General features: G+C 57.5%; 12 protein-coding genes across 12 annotated transcripts; 7 read left to right on the top strand and 5 right to left on the bottom strand.

Moving 5' to 3' along the window:
• Positions 1-427: 427 nt before the first annotated feature.
• B0H64DRAFT_73098 (uncharacterized protein) lies at positions 428-2370 on the top strand. Its single transcript, XM_062808677.1, has 3 exons — positions 428-1278; positions 1333-1946; positions 2026-2370. Exons 1-3 carry the CDS (start codon positions 824-826, stop codon positions 2139-2141), a joined length of 1185 nt encoding a protein of 394 aa, XP_062661865.1. The 5' UTR covers positions 428-823; the 3' UTR covers positions 2142-2370.
• Positions 2021-2838, top strand: B0H64DRAFT_73073 (uncharacterized protein). Its single transcript, XM_062808676.1, has one exon. The coding sequence runs from the start codon at positions 2293-2295 to the stop codon at positions 2710-2712; it is 420 nt and encodes a 139-aa protein (XP_062661864.1). The 5' UTR covers positions 2021-2292; the 3' UTR covers positions 2713-2838.
• On the bottom strand, positions 2380-4578 carry B0H64DRAFT_384813 (uncharacterized protein). The gene is made up of 3 exons (XM_062803034.1): positions 4095-4578; positions 3065-4041; positions 2380-2865 (listed from the first exon to the last, which is right to left on the bottom strand). The coding sequence occupies exons 1-3, from the start codon at positions 4210-4212 to the stop codon at positions 2857-2859; spliced, it is 1104 nt and encodes a 367-aa protein (XP_062661863.1). The 5' UTR covers positions 4213-4578; the 3' UTR covers positions 2380-2856.
• B0H64DRAFT_335730 (coenzyme Q biosynthesis protein Coq4-domain-containing protein) lies at positions 4579-5842 on the top strand. The gene is made up of 2 exons (XM_062801130.1): positions 4579-4882; positions 4971-5842. Exons 1-2 carry the CDS (start codon positions 4654-4656, stop codon positions 5624-5626), a joined length of 885 nt encoding a protein of 294 aa, XP_062661862.1. The 5' UTR covers positions 4579-4653; the 3' UTR covers positions 5627-5842.
• Positions 5843-5844: 2 nt separating this feature from the next.
• On the bottom strand, positions 5845-6572 carry B0H64DRAFT_384811 (PDCD5-related protein). The gene is made up of 4 exons (XM_062803033.1): positions 6489-6572; positions 6330-6430; positions 6236-6246; positions 5845-6141 (listed from the first exon to the last, which is right to left on the bottom strand). Exons 1-4 carry the CDS (start codon positions 6510-6512, stop codon positions 5864-5866), a joined length of 414 nt encoding a protein of 137 aa, XP_062661861.1. The 5' UTR covers positions 6513-6572; the 3' UTR covers positions 5845-5863.
• Positions 6573-6652: 80 nt separating this feature from the next.
• Positions 6653-8675, bottom strand: B0H64DRAFT_73067 (uncharacterized protein). The gene has a single exon (XM_062808675.1). The coding sequence runs from the start codon at positions 8522-8524 to the stop codon at positions 7082-7084; it is 1443 nt and encodes a 480-aa protein (XP_062661860.1). The 5' UTR covers positions 8525-8675; the 3' UTR covers positions 6653-7081.
• Positions 8676-9155: 480 nt separating this feature from the next.
• Positions 9156-10285, top strand: B0H64DRAFT_384805 (Sas10/Utp3/C1D family-domain-containing protein). The gene is made up of 3 exons (XM_062803032.1): positions 9156-9476; positions 9532-9698; positions 9753-10285. The coding sequence occupies exons 1-3, from the start codon at positions 9299-9301 to the stop codon at positions 9933-9935; spliced, it is 528 nt and encodes a 175-aa protein (XP_062661859.1). The 5' UTR covers positions 9156-9298; the 3' UTR covers positions 9936-10285.
• A 603-nt stretch (positions 10286-10888) lies between these two features.
• B0H64DRAFT_370847 (uncharacterized protein) lies at positions 10889-11545 on the top strand (the record flags this gene model as incomplete). The annotated part of the gene is made up of 3 exons (XM_062802112.1): positions 10889-11106; positions 11213-11444; positions 11513-11545. 3 exons carry the CDS (start codon positions 10889-10891, stop codon positions 11543-11545), a joined length of 483 nt encoding a protein of 160 aa, XP_062661858.1.
• Positions 11546-11741: 196 nt separating this feature from the next.
• On the bottom strand, positions 11742-13594 carry B0H64DRAFT_73039 (uncharacterized protein). The gene is made up of 5 exons (XM_062808673.1): positions 13411-13594; positions 13301-13353; positions 13117-13235; positions 11881-13063; positions 11742-11826 (listed from the first exon to the last, which is right to left on the bottom strand). The coding sequence occupies exons 1-5, from the start codon at positions 13490-13492 to the stop codon at positions 11791-11793; spliced, it is 1473 nt and encodes a 490-aa protein (XP_062661857.1). The 5' UTR covers positions 13493-13594; the 3' UTR covers positions 11742-11790.
• Positions 13595-13894: 300 nt separating this feature from the next.
• B0H64DRAFT_384802 (SURF1 family-domain-containing protein) lies at positions 13895-15447 on the top strand. Its single transcript, XM_062803031.1, has 4 exons — positions 13895-14222; positions 14307-14822; positions 14890-14995; positions 15085-15447. Exons 1-4 carry the CDS (start codon positions 13970-13972, stop codon positions 15182-15184), a joined length of 975 nt encoding a protein of 324 aa, XP_062661856.1. The 5' UTR covers positions 13895-13969; the 3' UTR covers positions 15185-15447.
• B0H64DRAFT_384801 (centromere kinetochore component CENP-T-domain-containing protein) lies at positions 14800-16973 on the bottom strand. The gene is made up of 3 exons (XM_062803030.1): positions 16059-16973; positions 15426-16004; positions 14800-15361 (listed from the first exon to the last, which is right to left on the bottom strand). Exons 1-3 carry the CDS (start codon positions 16826-16828, stop codon positions 15211-15213), a joined length of 1500 nt encoding a protein of 499 aa, XP_062661855.1. The 5' UTR covers positions 16829-16973; the 3' UTR covers positions 14800-15210.
• Positions 16974-19593: 2620 nt separating this feature from the next.
• On the top strand, positions 19594-20275 carry B0H64DRAFT_316937 (ras-related protein; the record flags this gene model as incomplete). Its single annotated transcript, XM_062800313.1, has 4 exons — positions 19594-19626; positions 19688-19746; positions 19801-19981; positions 20039-20275. Coding segments are annotated over 4 exons (510 nt in total), but the record flags the coding sequence as incomplete, so codon positions are not given.
• Between the last annotated feature and the right edge of the window lie 114 nt (positions 20276-20389).

Genomic DNA, 20389 nt, shown 5'->3' with positions numbered 1-20389 from the left:
CTTTATTGGCACCCGCGAATCCCAAAAGCATCACTGTGACTCTTGTAGCCACAAATTCGAGCGACCCGACGAAACAATCGCGACTCTCGACTAAACCATCTGCGCTTGGTGGCACCCGCCGTTTCCATTCCAGCGTCACCGTACACTAACCTCAAAGCTTTCCTCGCCTACCAACTACGCTTTAAAGTGGAGGAAGGATACACGTAGCTCAAGGAGCTCGTTACAAACCGCGAGATTTGCGTGTGGTGCAAGTCAAGAAGAACTGGGCATTCGTGTTTGGTTCAGAGCAGACAGGCCTTAGCGCCTACATACTTGTACTTGTCCAAGGGACAGCCCCTCAGAGAGTGAACGGGGGACAGACCATAAGAAACGAGACGAGAACGCCCGACTCCTGTCACGAGACTGCCAGCACAGAGCTGCGTCTTGGAATCTTTCTTCTCTTCAACGGAGCCCTCTCGTTGGTGATTGTCGTGTCGGTGGATTGGAATGTACGTATGACGAGCTCTCTACCTCCGTTTGTTGTTTCTTTTCGTTTGATCTGAGAATTCACTTCGTTTCATTGCCTTGGGTTTTCTCGCGATCTGATCTATTCGGCTGGTCACCTGGTCAGCGGAATTTTACATCGTCCCGATTCGGTCGAACGATGAAGCTTGGGAAGATATCTTCAGCTGCTGATGGGATGATGCATCACAGACGTTCCTGTATCTCTAATCCATAGCCAGGCGCTCAATTCAGACTTGAATTATCACGCAACAGCAGGTTCCAAACCGTCACAACCACAAGCTCTCGATCGACGGCGTTTCGAATAACGAAAACCATCGTCATGGCTGAAGAGGAATTCGAGATCGACGTTTATGGCGATTCTGCCCATGATCATGGCGACCAGGACCATGGCAACCAGAATCACAACAACGATGGCCAGAACCATGGCGATGACCACGGCTATGGGGACGAGGGCAATGCCCAGAACACAAATGGTGACAACCACGATCATGATGACTACCACGAAGACCACGGAGACAATAACATGGATGACGCCGGCGCCGAACGGACCGAGTCTCACAGCCCCGCCCCCCAGCGCCAGCAGGGCGTGAAGCGCAAGGAAGGTTCTGATGAGCGACCCGTTGACCCCGGCGCTACTACGGCGCTCATGGTTTCGGAGCTCAACTGGTGGAACACTGACGATGACATTCGCGGCTGGGTGCGCCAAGTTGGCTGTGAGAACGAACTCAAGGACATCACCTTCAGCGAACACAAGATTAACGGCAAGAGCAAGGGGTAAGTTGTTTCATCGGTAGGGACCCAGACCGACGTACTAACAAATCGCGACAGCCAAGCCTATGTCGAGTTCACCTCTCAGCAGGCCGCCACCGCTACCAAGCACCATGTCGACTCCCTGACCAACGAGTACAGCCAGCCCGGCCAAAAGAGGCACACAGTAATCTACTCGGCCCCCACTCATAACCCGTTCCGCACCCTGCCCAAGGACGCTCCGAACCGGGCCGCCAAGGACGGCCAAGGTCGCGCGGCCTCCGGGTCTGGTTACAACGACCGTGGCGGTAATTACGGCGGCAACAGCAACTTTAGTGGCGGTTTCCGCGGCGGTCGCGGTGGTTTCAACGGCCCTCGCGGCGGCGGCGGCGGCGGCATGAACCCGGGCGGCTTCAACCGCAACTTTTCGGGCGGAAACATGAATTCCTTCAACGCCAATAACATGGGCTTCAGCAACCCCATGGGCGGCGGCGGCGGTTTCGGTGGCGGCTTCAACCGCGGTGGCATGATGGGCGGCGGTGGTATGCGTGGCGGTGGTATGCGCGGCGGCCGCGGCGGTGGCATGAACATGATGGGTGGCATGCCCATGCCCGGCGGTATGCCCATGGGCGGCATGGGTGGCCCGATGGGTGGCATGGGGATGATGGGCGCCGGCATGGGCGCCGGCATGCCCGGTAAGTCTAGACCGACCGACTCCGGTCACCGACTCTTTATTATTCTAAATATCCCAAGCTGACCGAACCACCACAACAGGCTTCCAAGGCATGCCGCAGGGCTTTAACCCGGCCTTCTTCGGCGCTGGCGGCGCCAACCAGCAGTCTACCGAGTGGCAGAACCCGCACGGCGCCAAGCGAGCTCGAGGCGAGTAGAGCAACGCCTGGATCGCTCGGCGCTAAGTCCGGGGCACTTGCCACTCGACTTACGTAGAACTGCCCGACCTACCTAGTTTTTATCTGACTTACTTTACCTCCCGGGCCATGCGATATACGGCACGCCGTCTTGCAAGGTCCGGTTGAGACCATGAGGCAGTCTAGAGATTGGGTTTGGATGACGCCTCATCTGCCGGTTTGTATGATTTGGGTGGGGACGGAAAACCGGCTTTCCGTCTTTTTTTTTTTTTTTTCGTTTCTATTTTTCAAGGTGTTTCTCGGGCGTTGGGGGGTATGCAATATGGGGCCAGGTTCATTCGATCAATCATCAATCATCACGTTGACTTTTATTACTACTTTTTGCAATGTTCTGCTTTGGCTCTGCTGTTTGGGAGTCCACCGTCTGTGGCCTCATCATGTTCGGGGGTGTTGTGATGCGCTCTGTGTGGCATCCAGTGTTATGGGTCTCTTTTGTGTTGGGGTGTCGGTGTTACGGTGCATGCGAGTGTGGTTCGAAGCCTTGGGTGACCGCTTGATCTGGTTATGCTTCTCCCCATGTTGGGTTTTGTGATGTTTGATGGTGGAATGTCTGGTAGGCGATGGAGTTTGGGTTTGGGAGATTTGTCAAGCCCGCGTATACCAAATACTGCGACTTATGATGGTGATTGGGTTTAAGATTTGAGCTTGGGATTCTTGAATGGTGATGGGGTTTGGATCAGTATTGGTATGTTCGCCAACTAGTTACCTGCCATCACACGATCAACTCCAAGGACCGGGCGTCCACGTTTCAATAATATCTTATGCTGCCGGCGAACCCAACAACTTCATACCTCAAGGCGTTCAATTGTCTGGTCTACCAACCTCGCAATCTGCCGCCACCGCGTACACAATATCTCCCTCTGACAAGGCTGACCAAAATCCAGACCCTCCACCTCCTCAATCTTCCCCGCCACCGTCCCGCGATACCTCCTCAACAACCCCAGCAACAACCGATCCACCTCCTCCTGCAGCGCCTCCCCGCCGTCCTCCCCCTCGCTCACCAACCTCTCCCACTGCCCCGGCGACACGCACAGCACCCTCAGCGCCACCTGCGTGCGATAGCACACCGTGCCCGCATCCACCACGTAGTTCCCCAGAAACCCGCGCTCCTCCAGCAGCGCGCGGTGCGCCGCCCCCAGCGCCGGCAGCAGCGCGTCGTCCAGGCACGCCTCGTCCCACCGGTTCTGGTCGGCGGCTCCGTCGGCCCCGTGCCCGTGCTCGGGTAACACGAAGCCGTACTCGGTTAGTAGGAAGTCGTTGTGGTGCTGGCCGTAGCAGATGGAGACTTCGTCGCCGATGCCGTAGGCGCGGTCGGCCGTGATGGTGAAGCGGGCCGCGGTCGAGGTTACGGCGCAGCCTGTGCCGCTGTGGTTGAAGAGGTCGGCCACGGGCTGCAGCACCATGCGGTCCTCGCGCGGGGCGCGGCGGGCGGCGGGGGATGCTTCGTGGTAGAAGGTACGTGTGTTGACGAGGAGCCAGGCGTAGAGGTAGTCCTGGCGGGTGATGGGTGGGGTGGTGGTGTCGGCTGCTGTTGGTGAGGCGAAGGGGGTTTGCTGGATGGCGGCCCAGTCGCGGGTGAATTTGGCTTGTTGCTTGCGGAGAAGGGCTAGGGCGGGTTTGGGCAGGTAGGCGTGCAGGCGTGGGTCCCAGGCTAGGGGCAGGCTGGAGATGATGGAGTCGCGCGAGGGCATCACGGCGTTCCAGGGGCTGTACTCGGAGTTGGGCTTGTCGAGGGCCAGCTCGGCGGCTAGGAGGGCGTGCACCTTGGTGTCCTTGGGGAGGCTCTCCTTGATCTCGGGCCGGACGGTGTCGAGGGTTCGCAGGGTAGATGTTGGTATTTGGAGGATCAGGTCGCCGGCCTGGGAGGAAGTTAGTTGAGTGATGGTGTCAGTTGTAGAGGTTGTTGTCTCACCTTCAGTGGTTTTGTTGCTACGATGCCTACACCTCGTCCCGGCAAGGTGTGAGGGGTGACCCCATGAAGCTCGACCCCTCGATCTTCCGCCCAGCGGATAAGCTCCTCAAATGCCTCCATCTTCCTTTTCACTTAAACCACCGAAAAAACAGGGGTTAAGCTGGTGTCGTGTTGTACTTCTTGTAGGCTGAGGGAACCGAGGTTGAAAATGAACGATTTGCAAACCACTCTCATTCTTAAATATTTTCCTTTTTTGTGGTAGAAATTCGGGTCGGTCACTCGAATGAATCACGCCCTTGATTTGTACAAGAATTGCGTGATTGTACTCTCTCTATTTCAGAGCCCTTCTCCTTCATACTCTCACATGGGTGTGTGAAAGAGTCATTCACCTTCTCATACCTTTGAAGAATAGGGTTAGGGTCACCACAGGAAACTCTTATCTTATCTTTCCCGACTTCCACCGAGATTCCGAGCTCACATCGAACCATCCAGTCCACGTCGACCTTCTCTTTCCCAGCCAGACACCAGGATGCGATTCTGGTGCCTCGGACCCAATTCGACATGGAGGTGACCCTCAGACGCACAGCGGCAGCCATAGCCCGCAACAACAACGGCCTCCGACCCGCCGCAGCAGCACTCACTGCAGCTCCCAGCTCCCGTCACTTCTCCCTCTCGAGCCTCACCCGCCCGCCGCCCAACTACCCCGGCCATGTTCCGCTCACCAGGATCGAGAAGGCCGCGTTGGCCATTGGTTCCGGGCTCATGTCCCTTCGCGACCCGCGACGAGGAGGCAAGCTCCCTCTTCTTCCACACTTCCCTCTAATACCCGCCCTCAATCCACCGCCCCCACTAACACCACCACCACCCCCACCCTCCAGACCTAATCGCCGCCTTCGCCGAAGCCACCGCAACCCCCTACTTCATCTACCGCCTGCGCGACGCGATGCTCGCCTCACCCACGGGCCGGCGAATCCTGCGCGACCGACCGCGCATCACATCCACCTCCCTCAACCTCCCCCACCTCCGCTCCCTCCCACCAGGCAGCGTAGGACGCACATACGTAGCGTGGCTGGACCGCGAGGGCGTGTCGCCCGACACGCGGTCGGCGGTGCGGTACATCGACGACGCCGAGTGCGCCTACGTGATGCAGCGCTACCGCGAGTGCCACGACTTCTACCACGCGCTGACGGGCCTGCCCGTCGTGCGCGAGGGCGAGGTCGCGCTGAAGGCGTTCGAGTTTGCGAATACCCTGCTGCCGATGACGGGGCTGAGCGTGTTCGCGGCCGCGACGCTTAAAAGGAGTGAGCGGAAAAGGTTTGGGGATATTTATTTGCCGTGGGCGCTGCGGAATGGGCTGCGGGCGGCGGAGGTGATTAATGTGTACTGGGAGGAGCAGCTGGAGAGGGATGTCGGGGAGTTGAGGAGGGAGTTGGGGGTGGAGCCGCCGCCGGATTTGAGGGATATACGGAAGAGGGAGAGAGAGGAGAGGCGGAGGAGGAAGGAGGAGCAGGCCGCGAGGGATGGGGGGGTGTAGAGGTACCGAGTGGATAGAGGGGACGGGGTGTACGAAACATTTTTGGTGTTGATCATTTGTAGGATTATAAGAGCTGTACGATACTATGTTGTAGGAGTAACACTCATAAGCTCAGAAATTAATCCGTCCATCCACCCAGTACAATAAGGGAGCTAAATCCCGAGAACCATACGTGACCACAAACCAAGCCAGCTCCCTCCCCCCCCCCCCCCCCCCAACCAAAACGCACCCCACCCCTTACAAACCAAACAACTCATCATCATCCTCATCATCATCCCACCCCTTTCGGCGGTTGACCACAATCTTCTCCTGCTCCTGGCTGTCCACCATGGCGTTGAGCAGCTCCTTGAGCTGCGTCTCGGTCACCTTCTGCCGCAGCTGGCCCGACTGCGCCAGCATGATCAGCCGGTTCTCCACGTCGGTCGCCCGCTGCTCCTTGACCAGCCGGATCCGCCCCAGCCGGTCCGCCGCCTCGGGCTCGAGGATCTGGTTCAGCGCCGACTTGCGCGCCTCGGCTGTGAGGGTGGGGTGGGTGTTAGTGTGGGCGGTTTGGAGGGTTCGTTGGTGGGTTGGTTGGGAATGATGGTGTCAACGGGGTGGGACTCGTACCTTCTTGTTGTCTGTGGGGAGTGGCTGTTAGTATATCATCCGACTTGTATCACGCCCGGATGGTTGGGGAGCTGTAGGATGGAAGAGTGCTTACTGCTTTTGTGCTTGCTGCTCCTGGCTATTGCCGCCACCAGAGGCCCTCGCTCCCCCGCCGCCGCCCTGAGCTTTGAGCTGCTCTAGACGAGCCTTTCTGATCTGTAGATGGGGATTAGTCGGCGATAAACCCAAGAGTACTAAGTAGGAGGTGACGCGCCTGGTCCAAATCCGCGTCCTCCATTTTTGTAAACTTTCTGGGCTGTCAAGGTGTTGGGGGTGTGGGGATTTGGGAAGCCTGCAGTTCATCGTGGGGTGGTGGGGTGATTAAGGCGGGGCAACAGCGGTTGCTCCCTTCAGGTAGCTTCCATGTCACTGGATCACTTCCCTCCCTGACTTGCACGTCATTTCAGACGGACTTTGTGATTTACTAGTATGATATTTCTTTCCAAGTCTTATAAACGAACATGGCTCAACCCAATTTATGCCGCTAGCTTTACCTGTGGCCAACACAAACAGGGTTTGGTGGAGGAGTGGTTGCTGAGCTAGAAAGACATGGCACGGCAGGGAAAAGTGCCCGTCAGGGGTTGTAGCTACACTTCCGCCGAACCTTGCCTGGACATTACTGCAGTAGGCCATACGATTCATGATTCCAAGGTCTAAGTACATATCATACATGATTGAGTGTTGTACAGTCCCTACATGCCAACCACCGTGTCTATCCCAGGTATTTACAAATGTGGTGTACACAAATTCTCTCTTCCGAACGAGCAGAGTCGCCGCCTGTCCTGCCTAACCGTGGGCCATGCAATATCACACGGCCCTTTCTACCGACCCCGACGTCTCAAACGGTATGTCGCCCGCCAGTTCCTTCAAGACCATGACTTGCTTTGCCTTGGCCGCCGCCAGGACCGACTCGAGCGCCGCGACGTCAGCCTTCGTCTCCCGGCCTCGCCTCACGAAGTAGCCAGACAGGAAGTCGACGTCCGTGTCCCACCCCGCCGCGGTCTGCGCCCGCATCCTGCTGTCGGCCTCCCTCTGCAGCCTCAGCTTGTGGTACACCTCGTCCCTCAGCGAGCTGGTGGCGGCGAACTGCCGGAACCTCCGCGACTGGCGACACTCGGGCAGCTGGACCAGCACGCGCGACAGGTCCCCGATCAGCCGGTCCATCAGGTACCGGGCGTAGGGGTTAAGCGAGAGAGCGTCGTATCGGCAGTTGAACAGAGCAGCCAGCGGGTCCACGATGCTCCGGAACGCGACCGTCGGTAGTTTGTACCGGAGAAAGTCGGCCATCGGGTGACCCGTGGCGTTGAGCCCTGGCATGGCCGTCAGGAGCCGGATCAGGTGTGTTGCTCTCGCTGTCCGCTCCAAGGGCGGATGGCGCTTGATCCGGAACCGCTGAGTGCCCTCCACTTTCTGGGGCGACAAGAGCGACAAATAGAGCCTCCCGGCTCGGACTTCGGCCACGGAGAATCTGCTGGACGTATGGTCGAGCGCCGTCGTGAAATGTCCTAGCAGGAAAATGGGCCGCGTGGATTCATTGGGATAATAGGCTTCGATGAGTTCCTCTGCGACGCCCAACCCATCGTTAACCAGGCAGATTGTTGATCGATGATCGAGCCGATGCTTGATGCGCCTGAAAGCTTGCACGACCTGGGCCGCCGGCAGAGTCACGATCAGGTTGTGGATAAAGATTCCACTTTGAGTCTCGGCTTGCTCGTCCGATACGTACTCTCCTATGACCCGGTGCTGGGTGATGCGGAGGTCGCCCCGGTACAATGTCAGCTGCCTGTTCGCGTCGTACCATTTCTTGTAAAGCTTCTCCCTGTGTAGCATGTAGCGGACAGGCGGGATGGTCTGGCAGCCGGCCAAGGTGTGAGCGATGTATCGTCCAGCTAGATCTAACCCCATGACGTGGATGTGGTCTGAATATTCAAATGGCAACTTCGCTACAGTCTCGACGGGCTGAGCTTGTCGCTCCTCCGAGTCCCACAGTGCAACCTTTGACTGGATCCGGTCCAGCTCTCCTTGCTGCTCCTGCTCCTCCTCTGGCGGCGCGGAACGGCTGGCCTCGGGTGCGACATTTTCGTCGTCCCCTGGCATGCCCACCGGTGGCGCGCTCGGCTTTCTTTGCTTGCTAACGTTTGGAATGCCCAACGGACCCCGGCGGCAAGCGAGATGTAAAGGCAGGCGGACAGTTCTGATCGGCGGGGAGTAGTGCGTGGTTTCCTGCGCTACGGTGCTGCTCGACGTCATGTAATCCCGGCCCGACAACCGGCGGCTGGCCCCCCGGCCCGCCCTGTGGTTATTGAGTGACCATGATATGTGCCTGTAAGGTATTTGCGCGAACGCCCGCGGTGGCGGGCGGCTGCCCAGAAGAAGATACAGATTGCCGGTGTTCAAAAAAGAAACCGAGAGCACATGGCAAGGCGGGTAGGATGGGCGTCGCAGGCTGGTGAGAGGCCCGTCGCAGGTGGCTCTCGATGTCTAGGACATGCGATTCGGCATTGGGGAGAGTTGCCCGAGGGTAACGGATCGGGCACTCGGTCGTGATTCGGTTATTGTACTGCGTAGGTCCCAGGCTTTTGTTGCGGATCATCAGGTTCGGTTCGATTCGCTGGACGGGTGTAGTTGAGTCGTTTCCACCGTCTCTTCCGCCGAGGGGTCGCTGTCGAGAGCTGTGACAACACCAGATCAATTTTCCTCCCGTCGCGGTGTCTGCGAGGAAAAAATATCGCCGCTGATTGATTGGTCTGCTTCCCTCGGGGTTGAGAGTCAGACCCAGAAGCCGCTGCAGCGGGACCCACCGGTGCCACCGCTGCTAGCCAGTTCCGGAGGGTTGGATCTGAGAACAAGGGTTTTACATGGCAGAATGGAATGCTGCATCAATTTATCAATCACCACAACCAAGTACAGACACCAAACACCAATCTCACACGGTACCAGTATATCTAAGGGATAACCCAAACACTTGTTTTTCCTTGCAAAACAATCCCACACATATTTCCAATCATTCATCGGTCGCCCACGATGGATGTCAGCGACATCACACCTCAACTCGACCAACTCGAGGAGGAGCTCAGCAAGGCCCAGGAAACTCTTGCGCCGCTGATAGGCGACATTGGCGACATCTCTTCCAAACTCCCCCTTCTGGACAAGGCCAAACTTTACGTGCTGGTGTCGTACACAATTGAGGCGCTCCTCTTCTGTGAGACTCACTCTCTCCTTCCATTCTCATACCCCATCACTAACAACCGCTCCAGCTGCATTACGCCTTAACGGAGTGGATACCAAGGCCCATCCCGTATTCACGGAGTTGGCCCGTGTGAGGCAATACGTGGAAAAGATTGAGAAGCTTGAAAATCCGCCCGCGGAACGCGAAAATGCTGTCAACACTGAGGTGGCGGCGCGGTTCCTCAGGTCGGATCTTGTAAGTCACCAGCTGCCCTGCTGATCAACCGAACATCCACTCACACAACAACAGGGAGACAACAAAGACATCAAGGCAAAGCTAACCGAGCTGATCGCTAAGGAGCGGGAGAAGGCAGCAGCTAAAGCCTCGGAGAAAAAGCGGCCGGCGGAAGAGCAGGCCCCGGAGAACAGCGCTGCATCCGGAGAGAAACTCGCAAAGCGGCCGAAACGCAACGGTGGCAAGAAGAAGAAATGAACGCACGATCAAGCCACCACCGCATTAAACAACAACCTAGTGGCCATGACGGCCCACAAGGCGCTGCGGCGCCATACCCCATCCATCGCCGGATATGTCCCCATCCATCGCCGGATATGTTGAACGAGCGTAACCCGACAACAGTCTTTAGCGTGACCTGGAAGGCCTCACGGGGGGATCGCGGAGGCAGTCCACATACAAGACTCTATGCCCACATCAATACATGACGGATTTAAAGGCCCGTGCAAGGACCGTGTACAAATGGAGAGTAGAGAGGAGAGGGGATCATAGAAATGTATTGTAGGATTAATACAGCCTGGTATTTCTAGTTAAACCAAAAGCTCACCGGCTAGCCCCCTTCTAGTCCAAGGGATGTAACCAGCTGCGAAACCTCTCGTCGCTAGACATTGACTGCGACTTAGTTCACCAACATGAGCGTTGATCAACGTATGTACAAGTTATTGCCAACCTGAAGCGAGGGTCGAGAGCATTGTATTTCCAGAGTAACCATATCCTAGATTCTGGAACGGAAAGGTCCCAACTCTGGACTCATTGGACTTTGCATATAGTTAGGTAAATTATCATTTCCTCACACATTTGCTCTCATGAATACGATAATACAACAACGAGATAGTCTCGGTCCTCGCATCAAAGTCCCGGGCTACACTCAACCCCAACCCTGTGGAATCATTCACTCGGTAATCCACAGTCCCGACCGGGACAAATATGGGTCCGACAGCGGGCTTCGATTGGTTTCCAGGCGGACGTGCCGGAGGCCAGCAACGCAAGTGGCCAATCGCCAAATCGCGTCGGCCTTTCCGACTTCCGGCAAAATATCTCCAACTCCAACTCCCGCAACCCGCCTCCCGCCAATTTGTTCGACCGATCAATCTCCCGCTCCACGCAAACACTCCTCACCACACACCACACCCACACAATCAATCACAATCACAATGCCCCGCCAATCCAGGTCCTCCGGCCGCTCGGCCCCCTCCCGGCCCATGGTGCCCGCCCGCTCGGCGCCCGCCCCGACCCAGCAGCAGCAGACCCGGCCGGCCACCACCTACGCCGCGCCCCACGGCGCCGCCGGTTCCGCTGCCCCCCAGGCCCCGACCGCCGCCGCCGGCTCCCAGGGCCCCGGCCTCATGGGCCAGATGGCCAGCACCGCTGCGTACGTCGTCTCCCCCACCAATTCCCCCTCCCCCCAAGGTGGCTAGCTAGCCAGCCAGCCACACACACAGAGATAGAGAAACAGCATAAACTAACACCTCACACAGCGGCGTCGCAATCGGCTCAACAATCGGCAACATGGTCGGCAACAGCCTGGGCGGGCTGTTCGGCGGCGGCTCGTCGGCGGAGCCCTCGCAGGCGACCCAGGCGCAGGCCGCGCAGACCAGCAACAACAGCTCGTGGGGCAACAACTGCGCGGGGGCGACGGAGCAGTTCACCAAGTGCATGGACGAGCAGAGCGGCAACATGCAGATCTGCGGGTGGTATCTGGAGCAGCTGGTACGTTCCCTCTCCTTTTGTGTCTGTCTTGAGTGTTTGGATGGTGCTGACGGTGGTTGGTGGTGTAGAAAGCTTGCCAGGCTGCGGCTAGCCAGTACTAAGTTGGTTTGGTTTGGGGGAGGTGCTGGGAAGGGGGATAATGGACGGAGGGTGTGTAATTTATGCCCGGGTGGACAGCGTTCGGCAGGCTGGAGAGGAAGGAGAAGGCGGATTTGGTATCAACCACCCCGTGATATCATTGTACAGTAGAGCCGTGCAAAGACGTATTCCGCTCTTCATCCGCTGCTAGTAGTCTACGCTACGACTCGACACATATCTCCCACCACGACCAGAACCAATTGAAAGTTTACTCCCCATCATCTGACCTAGGCTCGAAATTGGTCTAGGCGTTGTTAGCACTTGGCGGACAGGTCGGTGTAGGGAGAGGGACACTCACAGAATTTCCGTTGTAGAATTGCTGGTCATTCCGCCGCCCGTCTGTATGGTCCACCCCCGCTATCCGCCCTGCACGACGTCTGGCCGCATCGGCGGCGGCCTGGCTCTGAGAGCCAGTAGCCCGTGAAGTACTAGCCTCCGGGGTTGCCGACGGCCCAGCAGTGCTCAGGAGGGTCGAGAAGAACGCGGTAACAGTGCTGAAGAAGCCGGTGATGATAGCCAAGAAGAAAGCAATAAGCCTCTGAAAGATGTTCCCCTGAGGTACCCCGGCCGCCGGCCTCGGCGAAGTCGAATAGGCCACCCTGAACTTGGGCACGCGGAGGAGAATCAGCGTGGACGAAGGGGTGAGCTCCAGCTCCTGAAGAGACTTGTCCTCCTCGGTGACGTCGATGGTCTTGCTCGGTAACGGGGTCAGGAGCACCTTGAAGCAGTAGGCCTCCTTGTTGTCCCCGCGATTCTCGTCAACCCACTTCCTCACGTGGCTCAACGTGTCGCTGCTTGAGAAGCGGTTGCGGATTGTTGAGCCGTCGAACAGGCGAGCTTGGATAGCGCAGTGCTCGCTTAGCCGACCGGCGGACGAGAGCACCTGGGTTATCGGCGCGAACGAGGCCAGGTCGGGTTTCTCGGAAGCCATGGACAACCTCCGGGCGGCCGCTACCTCTTCTTTTTGGACTTTCCGCGCGACCTTGTCGTCCTCGATGGCCTTGAGGATCCGCTCACGCTCTTCGCGCGCCTCACGCTGCTTCTTTTTGAGGGCTGCGGCGTGCTTGCTCTGTTCATCGGTTTTCTTCGGCACACTTGCTCCAGCCTCGGCTTTTGCCTTGCCCTTCTCGGCGCCTTGCCGCTTCGCCTCTGCTTCGTCCTTCTTCTTCTGCTCGAGAACCCTTGCGGCCCTTGCAGTCAACATGGATTGCACCCGAGAATTGGTGGTGGATGGCGGGGTGGCCTGGCCTGAGCTACTGGACGAAGATTCGTCGGCATGGCTGGGCTGGTTCGGGAGAGAAGCCGGTGCCGGAATTGCGGCCGGGGTTGCGGCCGGGGTTGCGGCCGGTTGGGGAGGTGCGGCTTGAGAAGGAAGTGGTTGGTCAGGGGTAAGTTCCGTTGTCGTAAGCGCCGCCTTCATCCTCCGAAGGAAGTCTTCCCTAGAAGCACCAGCAGCGATATACTCTTTGAGTTGGCCATCCCTGAGCTCGATTAGATTTTACTCACTTTCTTACGCGGGCTGGGGTCTTGGTACCTAATAATCACGACGGTGGGCTTTTGTGGCACAGGGTAGAGCTGCTTAAGAAACCCCTCTTCTTGTGAGCCTGCCTCCAGCCGAAGAGAGACCGCGTTGCTTTCAAGCATCGGACGGAGCTAATAACCGGTGTCAGAATATCGGAGCTATTCCGCTGAAACACAAGCTGTTGAAGAGAACTCACTGCTTCATCGAGCAAGTATTGAAGCTCCCATGTCTGGCTCTCATCCTTGCCATCTGGTTGGTAGCTGGTCAGTTTGTGTTCTGTTGAAGTTGCAATGTGTTCTATCTCACCAGTCACAAAGCACATGACGGACTTTGACTGTTGAAGAGCAGCGGCGATGCCCTCTTGAAGAGTGCCCTGAAAGAACGCCATGATCAACTATTGGAGACGAGGCTGGCGAGATCCGGCTAATCCGCTCCGTCGCTTCCGTTTGGTTTCTGTTCAATATCAATGAAGTCAAAAATGAGGTTGAACCATGACAGACGGCCGGGAATTGGTTTGTATTATGAGGTTAGGTTTGTGGAGAAAGCCCAGGCGTCACAATGATGTTAATGGTAAGATATGTTGTTGAAGTTGCTCACGCGAGTTGGCTTGATGAATGGGAGCTTTGGATGACAGCCTGGGGAGGCTGGAAGAGACACCTTAGCGGGCGCCAGGACCCATGTTAGTGGGCTTGCTGACCTTTGAGCTGCCTGGGCGGGGTGCAGACGGACAGGCTCTAACCCGACCTCCGGGCGGCCCAAGCTCCTAATTCCATGGCAAAGCGGCACAAACCCCGTCTCCCGACCTAGGTAAGTATGCCGAAATCAGTCGAAACCTTTCAACTGCAGCCCTCGAATACCTGACAATATGGCGGCTGGTAGGGCGTCTACCCGAATACTGCATTCACTGCAGACGCAGCCGAGGCCAATTGGCAAAGCAATCCCCAGATGGCCACAGCCAAGCTCCCCAGCAGTCCGCCTTTATCCCCGTCGACCCATCTCCAGTACCCCGCGACGCCCGAAGCAAGCAGCGGACGACCCAGGCTTCACCTCGATCCTCGATAACCCGCCCGAAATCGTTCGATCCGGCCGCAAGCATGGCCCCGGCCTAATCATCCTCGGTAAACACCTTCCCCCCTCTTCCCTCCCGCCAAACGCACAACACACACTCAAACACACCACCACTGACACCCCCGCGCGCGCAGCCATCATCCCGATAACAGCCTTCTTCCTCGGCACGTGGCAGGTAAAACGGCTCGGGTGGAAGACGGACCTGATCGCCAAGTGCGAGGACCGGATCGTGCGGGAGCCGCTCCCGCTGCCGCCGCGCGTGGACCCGGACGCGATCGCCGAGTTCGACTTCCGGCGCGTGTACGTGACGGGCCGGTTCCGGCACGACCAGGAGATGCTGGTGGGCCCGCGGATGCGCGACGGCGAGCAGGGGTACATCGTGGTGACGCCGCTGGAGCGCGACGGCGATGACGGTGCGAAGGTGTTGGTTAACCGCGGCTGGATCTCCAAGGCCAATGCCGAACAGAGTAAACGGCCGGCGGGCTTGCCGCGCGGGGAGGTTAGGGTGGAGGGGATGCTGAGGCAGCCGTGGAAGAAGAATATGTTTACGCCGGCGAATCGGCCGGATAAGCGGGAGTTTTATTTCCCGGATGTGAAGCAGATGGCCGAGTTGACGGGGAGTCAGGCTGTTTGGGTTGAGCAGACAATGGGTGGGTTGTCCGGTCTTGTTCATTTGCTATGGCTACTGTTTGATACGGATACTGACGTTGCGGTTAGAACCGGATTACTTTCAGTTCCTAGATTACCATGCCCAGGGCGTTCCCATCGGCAGGCCGGCCGAGGTGAACCTCCGCAACAACCACGCACAGTATATCTTCACGTGGTAAGTCTTGCGCACCCGCGGGACCTCTATTCCCATGGTGCCGCGGCTCCGCGCTCCTCTGCCTCACGACAACCGACTAACTGATGTAGGTATGGTCTCGCGGTGGCCACTTCAATCATGTTTTACATGGTGGTCAAGAAGCCGGCAACCGACATAACGCGGCGTGTCCGCCATCAGACGAAATGGTAATGACTATTCCACAGCTCGTCCGAGCTTCAGGTGACGTCGTCATCTGTTCCGCCCTGAGCCTTACGCCGCTTCTTAGGGATGACGGGCGGTGGCATACGCAACTCTTGCAGCAGCTCCCTAGGGAGGTGACGCTGTGCAAGTGCGAATGGTGTAGTATTTGGATTGATCTGACGCTGCCTGGAAGGTGTCAGCCATCATGTATAACCTTATTCGAGATACCCAGTGATAGATTGTACCATACCTCTTCATCAGGGTGAGGACATCGCTCTCATCAATAGTCTTGCGGCCGGCGTGTTTTGCGTATGCTTGTAGGTCCTCGCCCATCTGTTCGAAAAACCAATCCGAAGCTTGCATGATGGACTTCATGGCATCTGGCGTGATCTTCCCCTTGATTCCGCCGGCCTTTGCGAAGTTTTGGGCGAGCCGTTTTACAACTGTTGGTGGCAGAGAAGGATACTCGATGCCATATTTCGATACTTTGATAGTCCTCTTCATCGATCCACGCGCCTCCGCCCTCGTGATAGTTGCAGTTTCAAATCCTGTCTCATCCTGTAGCGCCGCGGTCCGGCCTTCCGTAGGCTCGTCTTCCAAGGCCGGGACTTCTCCCAACAGGTCTTCGTCGTCAAAATCGTCACTTCGTTGGTCAACGAGAGGCGCATAGTCGTCGTACATCGGTTGATCATCGTCAGCTACTGGTCGGTCAGGTGACTCTTCGACCTGGGGCGCAATCATGAAGGTGCTCTCGTTGATCTCTCCAACCGGTATCTCAATGCCGAAATCACTTTCGCGGCCAAAGTCACGCCGGTCGTCTGAATCCAGTCTGCAGATAAGTTAGCATTTGCACCGTGCTGTCGACGAAACAGGCCAGAAGTACCGTTCGGGGGATGGGAGCTCGTCCAACCCCATCGTGATACCACCCTCATCCAACACGGCCGTTGGCGGAAAGAACCCCGAGTCGACTCCAATATCCTCGCTATGCAGCATATCATTCATGTTGTTGAAGTAATCACTCATCCGTGTACTGCCCATCGAGAACCGTCCCCCAGGCTGCTCGCTAATGGCCCGCCGCGGCATCTCAATCGATTGGAGCGTGAAGTTGTTATCATCATCAAACACCACCGACCGATGGGGCTGGATATCGTCGCTGTCGTCGTCGTCCTCGTCGCCAATAGGGAGCGAGAGCCGCGGCCGCTTCGGAAGCTCCTCGTCATCGTCGTCGTAGTCTACACTGATCGACCCCAGCGTCGTGTCATTGCCCGCGCCGTCCGAGCCGGGCCCCTTGTCCTCGTCGGACGGCGACGAGGACGTCGTGATGACCTCTGTGCTCCGCGCCAGCACCCGCCCGAGCGACAGCAAGAAGTCCCGGGGCGAGTCGCGCACCTCGCGCACGCTCTTGCGCCGGGCGCGGTGCGGCGTGAAGATGGCGGCCCGCCGCGAGTCGATGGTCCGGAAGGCGGCGCGCGCGTGCGGTGTCGGGGGCGCTACCTTCCGCCCAGATGCTGAGAGGCCCTGGGGCCGTGGCGGGCCGCGAGCCTGGCTCCCCGGTGTTCGGAGCATCGAGCGCCGGCCGATCGAGGGCAATGGCTCCGCGCTCGATGCCCGCCGTGTCGGTGTCGCGTCGGGCGGCCGGCTTTCACGGGCCATTGTGGGTAATTGCTTGTCGTTAATCTTGGGTATGGCGTTTCAATGTTCGTGTCGGCAGGCTGCTATGATTTTGCGGCCGAGTTCGCTTCCCTCATTTGTCCATGGATGATGGGGCAATGGATTTCACTTCCATGTCAACCATGACGCGCCCGCCATTGCTTGCCGTCGAATGTCATTGTGTACTTCCAGATTGGGATCGGGTGGGGCTTCGCGATAACACCGATAAGCTGCGAGTGCCCCACCAGTCCACTCACCGCACCCGCCCGCTGCAGCGCTCTCGCGCCTCGCCGACTTCCAGCTGCAAGCTCCTTCTTGCTCCTCGGCATCTGACCTCAGATGTCGGCTCAAGCTTATTTTATTTTTAGCTCGAACTGCGTTCCGTTCGTACATCCCGTCCACCGCCAGAAGCATCTCGATATTTACCATACCCACCCGACGTGCTTCTTGTCTCAAATCTCCCTATCTTGGAGGATTTAGCTGCATGCTGCAAGGCATGGTTCCCACTGCCGCCGTTCGCTCCGGTCACGCCCCGCTCTCAGCAATACCTCACATCGAAACATGCGGAGCCTCCTGTGTAAGGGCGTGTTTTTGTGTGTCTTGTCATATCCCTGGATAACCTCGTTTTACCCCACAGCCCGTCTCGCCGGTCATGGCTTGGGGAAAGGGCTGATTCGCCCATCTATTCAATGGTGGGATCACACCCCTCAAGCACAGTCAGTCACAGGCTTGCTTAACGAGACAAATCAGAAGAGTGGTGTTTCCGCCTTGGCCAGCTCCTGGGCCGTCATACCCGCCACAGCTTCACCGGCCCCCTTATAGGCTGCATTGCCAGATCATCTTCGTTACAGACGTGCCGCAAATGTAACAGCGCTTGGATCCCGAGTCTTTCTGAGCTCAATACCAATCATCGGGTTGTTGGAATCCCCCATCGTCCAAGACACTCGTAGAAGCAAGGGATGTGTGGTTCAGACCAACTCGATGTGTGGTTCAGATCAATTCTGACATGCCAACTTTGAGGAGCCCAATTTGACGAAAACCTACGGTACGTACATGCTGCGCAGTACATGGGTATGTACCTCCATGCAGACTGATGTACCTCGAGGTCGCAGTTGTTCTATGGAGACCCTCTCACGGAACGGCTGCCATGGGCCGCACTCCCTCGATTCCGGCGGCGAAGCGAGTGCAGCTGTTGTGAGAGGATCGGGTATGTATTTTATACGAAGATGCATTTCCTTTGGTCGCGACCAGCGGGCCTGGCTTAGCTGAAGCAGACCACGAGACAGCACATCCTGAAATCTGGGCTGATGATACTTGGGAATCGCCAGTTCCCTCAACCGGCCGACTTCTGTTGTTTTCATCCTAATCCCTACCCATTTTTTCTTCCCAGTCCCCTTGAGGTTCTTCACATATCCCTGGTCGTTTAGCCTCGACTTTTAACCACTTCTATCCTGGATTCTCAAGCAAGACATCGGAAGCGTGCTGAGCCCGCCGTTAGCACTGACGTTTCGAAGCACGGATCCCCTGTTCCTTGTCACTCGCCCGCCTTCACTAATCTTGAACTTTGTCTGGGTCATACGATACTCCAACGCTGCGCGAGGACAAAGCCCGGCGGCAGTGCCAGTATTTTGTGAGTGTGAGTTCTCCAAAACCCAGGACATCGATCTCCCATCAAGTGTCTGCTTTTGAACATGAAGCCAGTGGGGCTCGGTACTTTTTGGTACTTCCCCAACGCAGATCGCATCGCGAGCTCTGCTTGGCCACTATCGCTGGATGGTTGTCACATTTGTGCCGGTTCCAACCCCGTGAGCTTCGGTTCTTCGCCTTCTTGCCGGTATCCGTGGCCCACCTGTTTCCCAGTCGTTTCAACTGGATTTCGGTGGTTGACGCCGAACGTGTTACAACCCCTTGCGATGCGCCCGCCCGTGGTTGCTTCCAGTGACCCCAATGGCAAAACCACCACCCGACAAAACAGGACATGGCGCTGCCAAGACGATGGTGCGCCGTGCGAGAAGGACAGCACTCCACTGCAACCCCCGCCCCACGCCTGGATGAGCCGCCATCGTCTGCAGGCGGCACGCCACTGGGTGCCCTGGAGCAGCCCGCGACTGGGCAGCCGCCTAGCAGGCCCCCCTTCCACACAGTGCTGGCTCTTTTTATCCCCGACGACTCACCGTCCCCATCTGGAGACTGTCCGTTCGCCTGATGCCCGCCCTGGTCCTCAAGCCTGCGCCGGACCGCTGTTTCCCACCTTTCACTTGCACCGCACCCGAATTTGCTTTCTCCCGCTTGCTCTGCTCTTAGCACTCAAAACTTTGCAGTCCGTGGCAAGAAAAAGACTTTTTCTGACCTTTTGCTTGCAGCTCGCATCCTGCTTCCTCCTCCTCCGTCCCAACCATCGAATCATAGCCCATCCCGATCTCCAGTCGACCGAAGTAGCAAGGCGGTGGGCCGACCTTCGCAGCGCAATTCTTCCGCGCTTTCTCCTCTTGCTTCCCGCAACCCTGCAACCCAGCTCCTGCCCCCTTCCCAACCTCCCGTGGTTGACCGATAATACCAAGCCCATCGCCATTCGATTGCTTGGTTGCTCGTTGGAGAACTGCGAAATAGTTCCTATTCTTACTCACGCACAACCTCATACACCATGTCTACAACCCAATCGATCAAGGTTCGTTAGCCACAGCAAACATGACTTCCCGACCGGGTTTCCATCCCCGCTGTCAGGCGACAACCCAAACCGGATACTAATTGCACTTTTGTCTTCATAGTGTGTCGTCACAGGTGACGGTGCTGTCGGAAAGGTACGATCTTGTGCATTCCCAACCTTTGACACGCCGCTCGCATGCTGACTTTGCGTTTCAGACGTGCCTGCTTATCTCCTACACAACGAACGCCTTCCCTGGAGAGTACATCCCGACAGTGTATGTGCAGCTTCCCAGCCATTATCCGACGCAGCGCTAACACACATGGTCCAGGTTCGACAACTACTCGGCGAGCGTACAGGTCGATGGCAAGCCGATCAGCTTGGGGCTGTGGGATACCGCTGGCCAAGAAGATTATGATAGACTGCGGCCGCTCTCATACCCCCAGACCGATGTCTTCCTGATCTGCTTCTCTCTGATCAGCCCGCCATCGTTTGATAACGTCGAGGCCAAGGTTCGTGAAGATATGTTGCACCGGAGCGAGTGACTTGATCTGACCGCCTACACACAGTGGTATCCCGAGATCAGCCATCACGCGCCTAACGTTCCGATCATCCTGGTGGGCACCAAGCTCGACAAGCGCGAAGACAGGGAGACGATCGATAGGCTAGCGGCCAACCGAATGGCTCCCATCACCTTCCAGATGGGGGCAAAGCGCGCCACTGACATCAAGGCCTACAAATACGTGGAATGCTCCGCCCTGACGCAGATGAACCTCAAGACTGTCTTTGACAGCGCCATCCGGTGAGTTGCCGCTTGGCCCCGTAGCCTGGTGTGCCAGTTGTGCGAGTAATCCGTACTGACGTCTCCTCCCTAGGGCCGTGCTTGACCCCAACCGGTCAACAGATGCCAAGCCCACCAA

Source organism: Chaetomium fimeti, assembly GCF_033439085.1.
Source record: "Chaetomium fimeti strain CBS 168.71 chromosome Unknown B0H64scaffold_2, whole genome shotgun sequence".
NCBI classification, from domain to species: Eukaryota; Fungi; Ascomycota; class Sordariomycetes; order Sordariales; family Chaetomiaceae; genus Chaetomium; species Chaetomium fimeti.
Note: the sequence above shows the minus strand (reverse complement) of the source record. Positions and strands in the feature narration are given on the sequence as shown.